At 36.9% G+C, this 13,723-nt stretch overlaps 1 protein-coding gene across 1 annotated transcript in view; it reads left to right on the top strand.

Annotated features, from left to right (window-relative positions):
• Positions 1–13,472, top strand: part of SLC9A2 (solute carrier family 9 member A2) — a 40,493-nt gene extending 27,021 nt beyond the window's left edge. Inside the window, exons 7-12 of the mRNA XM_032226246.1 lie at positions 1,735–1,805; positions 2,114–2,275; positions 4,015–4,114; positions 6,389–6,514; positions 8,832–8,922; positions 13,126–13,472. Coding sequence (XP_032082137.1) covers positions 1,735–1,805; positions 2,114–2,275; positions 4,015–4,114; positions 6,389–6,514; positions 8,832–8,922; positions 13,126–13,472 — 897 coding nt within the window. The remainder of the gene's footprint in view (positions 1–1,734; positions 1,806–2,113; positions 2,276–4,014; positions 4,115–6,388; positions 6,515–8,831; positions 8,923–13,125) is intronic.
• Positions 13,473–13,723: the final 251 nt, after the last annotated feature.

The following is a 13,723-nucleotide window of genomic DNA, read 5'->3' on the forward strand; positions in this document are numbered from 1 at the left end:
GGTGATAATGTAACATTTATAATGTGTTTTAATTAATTATGTTCCATCAAGTCGGTCTTGACTATTATTTTCGGAGTATAAGACACACCAAGATTTTGAAGAGGCAAATTAAAAAAAAGTTTTTGCACTCTGCAGACCTCACAAAAACAGGACCATTTTTTTTTTTAAAAAGGGCATGAATAACGTTTAGGAGGCTTGTAGAGTGCTCCTGGCAGTTGAGGGGGCAAACATGAGCAAAAAAGGGCCTGTTTTTCACAAAAATGGGCCCGTTTTTTGTCAAAAAAGGACATGCATAGTCTTTAGGAGGCTTATAGAGTGCTCCTGGGGCAGGGGTGAGTTTTAAAAATTATTCAAACCTACTCGGTGGGCGTGGCCTCCTTTGTGGGAGTGGCTTGCTAATGCCGCTGCCACTACCGCCGCCGCTACCGCCGCCGCTACCGCCGCCGCCGCCACTACCGCCGCCGCCACTACCGCCGCCGCCACTACCGCCGCCGCCACTACCGCCACCGCCACTACTGCCACCCCCCACCTTCCTTCGGCCGCGTAGTGCACGCGAGCCCGTGCAGTGCACGCAAAAGCTAGGCCGCCGCCGCTAACGCTTCAGCCACCACTGCTGCTAACGCCGCCGCTAACGCCGTCCCCCCACCCAGCTTCGGCCGCGTAGTGCACGCAAGCCTAGCTCGCGAAAGCTAGGCCGCCGCCCCTTCAGCCGCTACCGGCGCCGCCGCTACCGGCGCCGCTGCTACCACCGCTACCGCCACCGCAGCTAACTCCGCCGCTGCTAACACCGCCACCGCTAACGCTTCAGCCGCTAACGCCGCCGCCGCTAATGCGGCCACTACCACTGCCCCCCCCAGCTTAGTGCATGTGAGCCTGCAGCTTTCGTGAGCGAAGGCCTGGAGGCCTTCCCTCACAAAAGCTGGGCCGCCGCCACCCACCCGAAGCCTCCCGAGTCCCGCTTCTGGGGCTTTGTTGCTTACCTGAGGGGGAAGCAGCAAGCGAAGGCCGAAGGAAATTTTCAAACGGAGGTCAAGCGTGAAAAAAGCTTCGCTTCGCCTCCAGCCCGCTCACTGATGGGCTGGACTCCAGCCAATCAGTGAGCGGCAGGCTGGGCTTAGTGCAGACGGGCGGGGGAGTGAGGGAGCGAGCTGCGGATGGGCGGGGGAATGAGCAAGTGAGCTGCGACACTCCGGCAAAAGGGCGCTTTGCAGTGACAGGGGCCAGGACCAGTACCGGCGTTCCCGGAAGTTAATTACTTCCGGGTTCACCGACGAACTGGTTTGTGCGAACCGGTGCGAACCGGGAGGAACCCACCCCTGTCCCGGGGTTTGTAGTGGGGGGGGGGGAATTGAGCAAAAAACAGCCCATTTTTCGCTCGTTTCTACCCTCCCCAGCCCCCAGGAGCACTCTGAAAGCCTCCTAAAGCTATGCACGGCCATTTTGGTGAAGGGGGTGGGGTTTTGGGAGTCAAAAAAATGCTGTATTCAGTGTATAAGACGCACCCAGATTTTCAGACTCTTTTTTGAGGGAAAAAGGTGTGTCTTACACTGTGAAAAATATGGTATTTTTCAGATACATTTATTGCTGATTTTAAAAACAATTGTATTGGATAACAATTTATCTCATAAAATTCATTTGTTATTTTGGTATCAAGAAATTTTTTCTTCCAGAAAGAAGTAATATATAACTTTATTAATAATAATGTAATGATTTCCCCCCCCCCCCCCATCCTAGTTCTTTGACCATATCAAGGCTGGTGTTGAAGATGTTTGTGGACACTGGGGTCACAACTTTTGGAGAGATAAGTAAGTAGCATATTTACTAATGATCTAAAAGAACAAGTAGAAGAAGCCAATGTATTATTTAATATTTACATTTTCAATATTACTAACTTTACAAACATATACTTCAATTAAGTTTAAGAATTATTTGGTTTCAGAAAACATGAATATTTATTTTTGCTTTATTTCTGTCACAAATTCAAAATGTCATTTTAGTTAGAAACTAATTCTCTAAATGTCTATAGTCAGAATAATTTATAAGAACAAAGAGAAATTTACTGCAGTTTCAATTGATTTTAAACTAATTAATAGAATGTTCTTGCTTCTTACAGGTTTATAAAATTTGATAAGAAATACCTAAGAAGACTTTTAATTAAGGAGAAACAACCAAAATCAAGTATTGTTACTCTGTACAAGAAATTGGAAATAAAACATGCCATTGAAATGGCAGAGAATGGGATGTTAAGCACAGTTCCATCTCTAGCTTCTATCAAGTAAGTAAAGAAAAATATGGAGCAGTATCAGAATATAACTCTTAAAAGCACTGAAGTTGAATTCTTTACTTCCTAGTAGCCCAAGAAAAGATAAAAAGGAGCTCAAAAATTTATTTTCAAGCCCTTCCATTAGTTAATAATAAAATACAAACAGAAAGTAAATCAGAAGTAAAAACATATATGGAAGTGAACATTAAGAATAACATTGAAAATATTTTGTTTTTTATAAATCAATCTGGGGAAAGTTTGACCTTGTTGGACCTGATGAAGGGCCTCAACGCTGTCAGCACCACCACCTGTTAGATCCTTGTCCCAGGAGTAAAGCCTCCATACAGTGATTAGCTGGTGGGTTCAGGCAGTGATGAATTCATCACTCCAGGAAGGGATATTTCTGGGGCATTTTAAGGAGGCTATGGTTTGTCCCCTCCTAAAAAAAAAAAACTTTGCTCCTCCCCCTATCCTGTTTTCTCCCTTCCCATCTTTTAGCTATTGCATTTTGTATTTTATATTTATATTTTTGCAGTATTTTATTTATATTGTTTTATTTTTTAATATTGTAAGCTAATCAGAGTTACTTTGTAGTTAGATGGACTGCCAATAAATTTAATAAAATAAATAAGTAAAATAATAAACGAAGTACCTGTTGTGCTCTTTAAGGGGTGTATAAAATCAGGACATTGCTCCTGTTTATACTTGCAACACTGGACAGCTCTAGTCATGAGCTTCGCAAATATACAGACCTAATGCAAGTTTAACTGGGAGACTAAACACCTCGAACAGCTAAAAAAAAGCCTTCTCCCCCACCCCATCTGTTACCTTCCAATTATTTAGGGAATACAACTTCCCTAAATCCCCAGCCAGAAAATCCTTCCTGTGGGAGAAACGGAGTTATCACTGATTTATAGACTGAATTGGTTTGTTTGTGTGTGTCTAGGTGTTTTTGCATGTATGTAAGATTAGAGTTTCAGGTAATTGTATTTTCTATAATGAAGTAGCAGAATTAGGGATAGAAACAGAAATTGATATATAAACTACCTTAATCCAAGAAGAAAGTACAAAGGAACAACCAACTACAAAGAAACCTGATGAATGTAACCAGAAAGAAAAAACTTAATAATGGCACTCACATCTGGGCCCCAAACTTCACGGAAGCTTTGAGTTGTTTATGAAAGTGAGATGGGGTATTACATATATAGAGGAGATGACCATAGGGGTTTCTGAAGCTCATAGTAATTTAAAGTGGCTTAAAAGGATTAATATAGAAAACTTTTACTGCTATGTGTTGAGAACTTGTTACTGTGATACTACACAATTTACTAGGAAATACCTTCAGCTTTTCAGAACAAAATTTACGGTATATTGAAAAATAATATAAAATACATTTAAATTTAATTGCGTGAAATGTGTTAAAAGGCATAAGGTATTATTAATTCTATAATCAGTTGACATTGATATGAATTATGAATTTGAATTAAATTCTGAAATATTCATGAATTACAGACTATGGAGCAAGCTACTTGGGAAAATTGTAGATTTATTTAACATTTTATCAATTTGCAGTTTAAATAAATTTCAGATCCATATTATTGATATGGCTAACTCAATATTAACCAAAAATGTTTTTTTTTGTGTAACACATGATAAATATATTTTCTTTCTTTTAAATGAAAAAATGTATAATTCATATTATTCCAATGGATTATCTGTTTGCCTCTATATTTTATCTCCTGTTATAACAGTGAGCCTCAAGAAGGAGAAAAAATAAATGCACCTTATTCTGGCCAAATGGATAACATAAGAGAGATTTTAACAAAGAATCTGTATCAGATACGACAAAGAGTAAGTAGACAACAAGATATTAGAATAATACCTTGGTGTGGCTACATCTACTTTTTCAGACAGCATTTTTTTTCATTTTCCAGTAAAAACAGTAGCATGCCAACTTAAGATGTGTATGGAGAAATAATTTCTATTACTATTAATGGAATTTATTTCCAAAGGAATGTACTTAGGTTTATTGAATAAGAAAATGTTGTTTCACCACATTTTACAAGTTGGCCACTCCCACCTGGTCACATGGCTGGCAAGCCACTTCTGGTCACATGGCCGGCAACCCACTCCCACAAAGCAGGCCATACCTACAGAAGAGGTTCTAAAAAATTTTGAAACCCACCACTGGGTTAGTTTCATACTCCAATTAATCTGAATGATAACCCCATGAAAGTCTAGTCATGCAAACACTTTCATCTTTAAAATACAGTTCTACCCAAAGGATCCCTGATAATGTGACTTTTTCCAGCAGAAGCTTTAATTGCCTGGCACAGTTTGCCTGTAGGTTTGTGATGATTATTAGCATATATGTTTCCATCCCTGGCCAGGCCACAGACACCATGAAAGCCGTGACCCTGTGCCTGGAGGCTATAGAGGCTTGGATGAGATGAGGACAGAACTGCCATTTCCCAGTTACAACTCTGGATGGGACATTATTTCTTTTGAAGGAGTAGGCTTCTGAGAGTTGACCTCAAACCATAGCTTCTGTTGGAGCCTATAATCAGGGAAGCATTTGCCCAACTTTGGCTGGTGCATAATATTATAGATATTGTTCACATTATTTATTTATCATATTTATGAACTGCCCTAATTAATCAAAAGCAACACAACAAAAATAATAACCATAATAATGTAGTAATATTCATACCTAAATATAATATGTATATATTTATCCGCCATCATCCACTATCAATCAGGGCCAACGGTACTTTGGCAGGAAAAGTACAGTATTGCAAAATGCAGGTAGGGATGGGCCACAATGCTTTTAGGGAAATATATGAGTGGGAGCCCTGTAATAATAAATTCATACCTGTATCACATCAGAAGTAATTGTGCAATGAACTTTATATGGCCATTCCTTTGAAGGCCATTTGGAAACTGCAATTGGTGCAGAATGAAGCAACTTGCATGCTGGCACTTAAGAGCTATTACAGTCTTATGATATTGGAATTACCCTGTGCTGTGATCCCGCCTTTGCTCCCAATAAGCTTCTAGGTAGAACAATTTAATTCAGTATTTCAAGTTTTGAAGCCTGCAGACTTGGCTCCTGGATATCTTCAACTCCATCTCTTGATCCCTTTGGTATACTTTTTGAACATGGAGAGAATCAGAGTCCTTGTCCAAGGATTGGGGACACAAAGAGCCATGGTGGAACAAACCAGAGGTGGGTTGCTCCTGGTTCAGCCCGGTTTGGCTGAACTGGTAGTGGCAGTGGTGGGAGGCTCTGCCCACCTGGCTGGACACACATGAGAGCATGTGCAAGCATGAGCGAACCGGTAGTAAACTGGCTAGCAACCCACCACTGGAATAAACCTATGGACCACTTTAACTCAGAGGTTCAAATAGCCACGACCTTTTAATAAAACAGAATCTTCTGCAGAACAATTAATAGAGGGTATGTTTGGTATAATGGTTAAGGTGCTGGCCTAGAAACAGGAAGACTGTGAGTTCTAGTCCAACCTCAGGCATGAAAGCTGGATGGATGACTTTGGGCCAATCGTTCTCCCTCTCAGCCCAATCTACGGTACTTCACGGGATTCTTGTTGTGGGAAAATAAGAGGAAGAAAGAGTATATGTTCATTGCTTTGAGTTATATATAAAGTAATGAATGCGGAATAAAAAGCTAAATAAAAATTGAGGTTTAGAAAGTGTGGGAATTCTATTCTCCCAATATCAGTTAGACAGCATCTCAGCTTTGTGTGGAAAACAGTTTAGTGATGTTTGCCTTTTTTTTTTAATCTAGCAATAGCGACAGTGTATCTCTATGCCTCATCTTACATATAAAATAGGCTGGGATATATAAATATTTGTATGATTATTGATATTTCTGATATTTAACTTCTAAGTTATTAAAGCAAATTGTGGTACTAAAGAAAGCTATCAAAATAATAAATTCCTTTTGAAATATTGCATCATTTTCAGGTGTTTCATTATGCTAACTATGCTTTTAAGTTATGTTTTTGAGATACCTTAAAAACAAAATATGACGCAGGAAGCTTCTGCATTAGAACTGCCATTATTAATATATTTTAAAGCATATATTTTCTTATTTGTTTGTTGCAGACTCCATCATATAATAGATACAGTCTTGCTGAAGATGCAAATGAAAAGCAAGCCAAAGAAATTTTGATTCGTCGCCGACATAGCCTAAGGGAGAGCATTAGGAAGAGCAACAGTTTGTCAAGACCAGTACTTATATTATACATATATATTTAATATATTTTACATGGGATTTTATTAAATAATGTATTTTACTAGATCTGTAAAACACTTAGGCCTCTAGATGATTTTCAATAAGTTGTATCACTAATTACTGATTCGTTTTCAAGATAACACAGCATGTGAAATCAATGAAAGATATCAATGAATAAAAGCTGTTTTGGGGGGACAAGTACCCATCTTCCATGGGAGATTGAGAGTGACCACTATTTTGGTTTCATACTCAAATATTTATTTCTTTATAACAAGAGCTTTTAAATGTTTTTGTAAGGACAGCTATTTCCACTTAGTGAACAATTAAAAATATATACAAGATATATCACTATATACTTGGATTAGTAAACCAAACATCTGCAACACTAGATTTTATTAGTCATTTTATTAACATTTGGGAGGAATAAAGATTACTTAGTCAAATTAAGACTAATCTTTATCTTTATTTCAATGTAGAGAATACAAATAATCCATCTTTAATGGTAATAACACACCCCTCTCCTCTTTTCTTCTGATTTGCTTTTGCAAATTTACTATCTATGATAAAAGTGATATTACAACTGCGTACATGATGAATTAAATGAATTTAAGGAGATCATGTTTAAACAACTCTTGAGCATATCTAAAAAATATGAGTATCAACAGCCACAGTTTTGTTGCTCCAAAGTAGTAAGATTTAGCTGCCTTGCTTATAATGCATGGGCTTCAAAATCTATCCTGTTTATTGCACTTAATAATTTCAGATGTAGAATCTTTGAATCTTGCTGGTCCAGCTAGGCAGAGAAGTGAAAGTTCTGATGAATAGTGCTGAATGAATTTTCTTTATGAAAAAGTGGGTTACAGTGGGACTAAATAAAGTATAGAAGGCAAAGGAGAATCTAAATTCTTAAATAACAAAAGAAAAACAAAATGCACAGGTACAGTATATGTGGTACCTTGCTCAATAGTAGTAACTGTGAGAGGGATCTTGGAGTGCTAGTGGACAACCATATGAGCCAGCAGGGTGCAGCAGCTGCCAAAAAAGTCAAAACAGTTCTAGGCTGCATATACAGGGATAGAATCAAGATCAAGTGAAGTGTTAATACCACTTTATGCCTTGGTAAGACCATACTTGGAATACGGCATTCAATTTTGGTCACCACGATGTAAAAAGATGTTGAGACTCTAGAAAAAGTGCAGAGAAGAGCAACAAAGATAATTAGGGGACTGAAGGCTAAAACATATAAAGATCGGTTGCAGAAACTGGGTATGTCTAGATTTATGAAAAGAAGGACTAGGGGAGACATGATAGCAGTATTCCAATATCTCAGGGGCTGCCACAAAGAAGAGGGAGTCAAACTATTCTCCAAGGCACCTGAGGGTAGAAAGAAGCAGTGAGTGGAAACTAATCAAGGAGAGAAGCAACTTAGAACTGAGGAGAAATTTCCTGACAGTTAGAACAATTAATCAACTTGCCTCCATTTGTCTGTAGTGATGTAAGGTTTCCTGCCTAAGCAGGGGGTTGGACTAGAAGACCTCCAAAGTCCCTTCCAACTGTTATTCTATTCTATTCTATTCTAAATCCAATTAAATCAATTCTATGTAGGTTCTTAAGCGTATGGATTTAAAAGCTATAGCACTTAGTTGTCAGGCGCTTTGTCCTCTGTCGCCAGGCTAAGACCAACCTTTTTCAAACAATACGTCTTTCTTTGGTAAATTAACAGTGAGTGACATTTCACCCATTTAATATAGAGAAGTTACCACATATAGATGTTGATGATCATTGCGCTCACAAAAATCTTACTTGGTGAGCTACTACTTGATGTTACTACAACCCTCATTTAATAATTACCTTTAAAATGTCACTTGAAATACAATTTCTTTTAAAAAGGAATTGGAGAGTCCTCAGCCTTTAGAAACTACCCCTATGGGTGACTATTTACCTCAGAATTTCCAGCAATCCTATGTTGGGAAAGTTTCACGTGGAGGTACTTAACACATATTACTTCAAGGACAAGCAGAGATTGATGGTTTTAGGATCATTTAAAGGATATTAGGATGTTAGTGATTTGGATTTTTGCTCTGATCTTAGTACAACAACAGTGGGTAGTTGATTAAATAGGATTTCTCTTTTCTTCCAACCTAAAACTGAATACATGGCAATTGTTAGAACTACATGCATATATATCCTTTTTTCCATTTTAAAACAGTAGAATGCTCCTTACACAGATTTCTATTCAATGAGAAACTATACTAATATTTGACTTGTATGTATTTCTTTCTGCCTGAATACATTTTATGCTTCTTTTTGCAGGTGCACATGAAATCACCACGTTACTTATCACTACCTAAAAATACTAAACTTGCAGAGAAAACACGGAAAAGAAATCAATCCTCCTTTAAAGGTAATGCAGTTTTGGAATAAAAAGAAGAATGAATTATTCAGCATTTTCACTGCCATATAATATAGTTAATTAAATTATAAATTGTTCTTATCCAGTTCTATACTAGTTTTATGTTTTGTATATTTATATCAGATATAGTTTTACTACCATTTCAAATGTGTTCTTCCATGTCTTGTTTCTAGAAAACTTTTTCCTAATTGTAAGTTTTAATTTTATCTATGACACTATACAAAGCAAATATTTATTTAGGTATGATAGAAGAGGTGGAAAATGGCGCATACAGTCTTTAATTGTACAATCAACAATTATAGATACCATAGTTATCTATAGAAATATGGGATCTTTGCATACATGCACACACATATATCCCTGAATCAATCTTTCTCATTTATAGAACATAGACCTCAACTAGGTGCTACTTTTTATTCAGCCAATGAAAACCCTTGTCAAGAATAAAGTAATAAGTAAAAGAAAAGTGTGGTCTTGATATATTTATTTATTAATTAAATTTATTGGCTGCCCATTTTACCACAGGGTAATTCTGGGTGGCTTGCAATATTAAAAGGATAGAACTATACAAAACATATATGCAATACAAATAAATACCATAAAAATATAAATATTCAAGCCTAACAAGATGATGAGGGAGGGAGTAGGATAAGCAGGGAGAATGTGGGATTTGTTATTAATCTATCAAACATCTCCAATGTGAAGTGCCCTCCACCCTCCACTGCAGTCTTGTGTCAGCTGGCAAATCCAGGTCTTTAAGCTGGAGATCAGAAGGGTGGGAACTGACCTTACACAGGGGGAAGAGGGCAAGATGCTCCAATAGGCAAGTGCGATGGTACTGTTCTGGATTCCATCAGCCAAAATATCCTGGCAAATAGGGCCTGAAGCATGCCTCCTCTGCTGGCACAATTGGGGCGGACCAACCCCCATTGGCATAACCTGGATCCATACCATGGAAAATTTTAAAGATCATTGCCAACACCTAGAAATGTGTAAAACAATAAAAAAACTGACTATATAGTTCCCACTCCAACCTTGGCAAAAATGATGGAATTGAACTGTCCCCGATACAGTTTTACAGTTGTAAAATAGTAGACAACTACCTCTGATAAGTGGAATGATCTGTTCCAGTGTTGTAAAACCTCTGGCAAGGGTGTTCTGAGGATGGGATTGGACATTTGCAATCACAATATTTCAGTATCAAATGATGTACAACCTACATTGCAGATATTCCCTGGGATGTATAGAAGAGATGGTAGACTATTCAGAACTATGCAAGCGACTCACAACTGATTGGGATTAAGCCTGTTAGTTCAGTTGATTCCAGGTGCTTTCCTACTGCAAAGGATTTCTGACTTCTCTGTGTCACATGTCTATGTTCTCTGTCATGTATTTGTCTGTCATGTATAATTTGTTCCTGATTATGTCAGAGTCTATTATTTGTCTATACCTTCCTATCACAGCCTTTGACTGTTGTCAGTTGGAAGAAACTCCAGGGTTTCTCTTAACAGTTTGGGATACAGCACATGTAACAGGTTGCAGATAATGGTAGTAAATATGCTAAACGAAGCCAGCAACCAAGCAATTTTTCATATGGTGAATCCTACCAAATGATGTCGCAAGTATTAAAACATTTAAAATGTTTTTTTTTAAAAAACATTAATGTTTTAAAAAGATGGGGGAGTTTATTTTGCATTTCAGCCACATTAGGTTACCAGGCTAAACACTACAAGTCAGCAGTATTTTATGTAAAAACTGATTTTCTAATTTATATCATCATTATTACAGACTTGTTTTGGAAGAAATCATACATAGATTTTGGGTTTTTATGTCTCTTTTAAATTCTTGTTTGTCTCTTCCTTTATAAAAATAAACTATGTACCCTAGCATAGACAGTATTTACATTTCTGATTCTCTGTTCGTGCAACTAATTTGCCCAATTATTTGTTTCTCTTCTTTCAATGTTTTTGTGTAATATATATGTGGATTGTATTTTCTTCTTCCTCTTCTGTCTTATATAATATACACTTTCTTTGTCAAGTTATGTAGTTTGAATCCATAATGTTGTGCATGTGGGCTCATGTATTGTTTATAATAAAATGTGCAGTCAGTTATTCTAATAATTGACCACTGTGTTCTTACTCATTTCATACTAGATAGAACCCTAATATTACTTCATCAATTTCTTACAGTATCTGGGCCTAACACAGGGGTACGTACAGACTATGTGAAGTTGTACACCATACCTCTATGTTTAAGGACATGTGCTATAAAGTTCCTGTATAGCACAATTTCAGCATGATTGCAATGTCTTCTATTTTCTGTCTCTAAGATGGAGGAAATTTTGCTAGAATATAGTAGGTTAAGATGGGCTCACATGAGAGCATTCGGCTTAATTGAGCAAATCTTGGATGTGACTATGATGGCATTATCACTGCTTATTATTATACACACCCATCTATTTAGTCCTGTTGTTGATTAAAAAAAAAGAATCCTGCAAAACCTGTTTGGCCAGAAATAAGAGTAAGAGATTTATTGGAGATTTTTTTGTAACACTTTCAATTCTGTAAAAGAAACTATTGTAGTTTTCTTGAATTGCTTTCCAAAGACTATAACCTGAGCTAATTGTGAGATGTCCAAAGATTTGAACAAGCCCTTCTTATGATTGGATTATGTCATGAACTGTTTTTTTAAAAGGGTATTGCTTCAAATACTATTATTCAAACAGCTATATAAAGGATTACAAGTTCAAACTGTTCCTGTCCATATATTGCAATTCTTTGGATCTCAAACATAGACTCATCATACTGTGTGCTTTCACTATTTATCCTAAAATTGCTAATATTTTTCAAATCCTTTAACTAGAATATTCAATAACACATAGTGCTGGAAAGTGTCATGTGGACATAGTTTTCAAGCAAAGAAACGTCTGTAGCCTTTTCTCTTTGAAATGGCTGCTTTGGTAACCTGGAGAACTTACCGTAACCAAATGTTGATAAAAATCTTGCATTATATTGGGTATATACTTGGGATATTCATATTTTAAAAACATACAAATTTAAAAGTTTCCTTTGGTGAAAAAAGCTGAATTATGACAATGTTGTATTCTTTTATCTGTTTCTTTTCATTCAATATAAGGACAGCTCTGTATAAATTATAACACAAGTATGATGTTGCTTATTGTCCTTTTTTGCACCAGTGTTTACTTAAAGATTAGCAATTGAAGCAATAAAGTTCCAGAGAACTACAATTGCTTTGTTGTAAAATTACATAATAGGAAAAACAATAGTTTAGTCTTATAAAAAGGTAGTCCAGAAAACTCTCAATGAAAAGGATGAATCTGGTAATGTTCGTTTGTGTTTAAGTACAACTGTCTCTTATTTTAATGAAACTGTGATGTGAGAAGATGCACTTCAGTTGTTTTGACAAACAACTTTTATCTAGTAATCGAGATAAATCTAGTAACTTTGTTCATTACAATTTTTGTAGTAAAAGTACCAGTTCTCAGAGATTATAATCAGCTTTGCTTTAAATGAGTAAAGATAACAATAATGATGTTAATTATGCAAATGAGGTGAATCATGGCTCATATTCCATAGCTAATTTGTGCTTTAAGGTCATTCACAGAATTTTCCCTATTATTTTTCTGTATTGGGTCTATTTATGGCCTAATGTGGTTAAAGGTGGCACTAACCTTTCTTCTCACTGAAGCTCTCTTTGTAAAATCTCATTTGAAATAAATATTATGCAAAATTGGCACTGAACAAGAGCGTGCCTAGAATTTTAAGTAGATCACAGGTTAAGTATGTCTATGTTTACAGGAATATATTAGGTTCGTTATACACATTGTATAAGCAAGAAAATGTGGATATCTGGCAACTTGCCATCCTACAGAAAGATTTACATATTTATTTTTATTAATCAGTTATATAACCACCCGTCTCATGAGGAGTGACTCTAGGCAATTAAATATGCTCCCACTCAGTGTACCAACCAATGCACATTGCTCTTCTCCTTATGTGATTACATTTGTTAGCAAAGAATATCCAGTGAAGACTATGATTCCAACTGACTTAATATATTTAACATTCTTGAGAATGTTTTTGTGCCATAACTTATTACAACAGTATATTATTATAGTTTGTGTCTACATATATCTATCTATCTACCTATCTATATATTTTAAATTTGCAGTAAGTGACAACAGTGAATCTGAATCTGACCATACCATGGTGCTGAATTTTAAATCCCAAGCGGGAAACATTTTGAGAGATCAAAGACTTCGTCAGCAACAATGCAGAATTGAGTGGAAGAATGAAACGGGCAGAGACAATGCTGGTACAACGAGCTACCCTCAAGGAACAACAAGAGGCTTCCGGCAACCACTATTGCCAAGGCCACCATTTGGCACAGTGAATGAAGAATCAGCTGAAGATGACAGATCAGTCAAGCCCCTACCACCACCTAGATTAGCCCGGCAGGCATCAAAAGCTGAAAGGCCAAGAGATAAACCTGAGAATAACCATAGCAATAATTACTAAACAGATATGAATACTCAAGCAGTACATGTACTAGACTAGCTTGAAGTAAATGGCAGTAGAGCAGTTGGATTCAAAATCTGGCCCTAGACTTGTGTGTGGGTGGGTGGTGGTGGTGGTTAGGAAAGAAAGAAAATCTAGACAGAAATCGAATAGGAAGAAATTCTTAGCTGCTCTGGGACCAAATAATGTAAATTATACAATGAGGACAACTTTGATCAATTATTATATATCATATGCCTGACATGTGACTT

This window comes from Thamnophis elegans, chromosome 11 (assembly GCF_009769535.1).
Source record: "Thamnophis elegans isolate rThaEle1 chromosome 11, rThaEle1.pri, whole genome shotgun sequence".
Taxonomy (NCBI): Eukaryota; Metazoa; Chordata; class Lepidosauria; order Squamata; family Colubridae; genus Thamnophis; species Thamnophis elegans.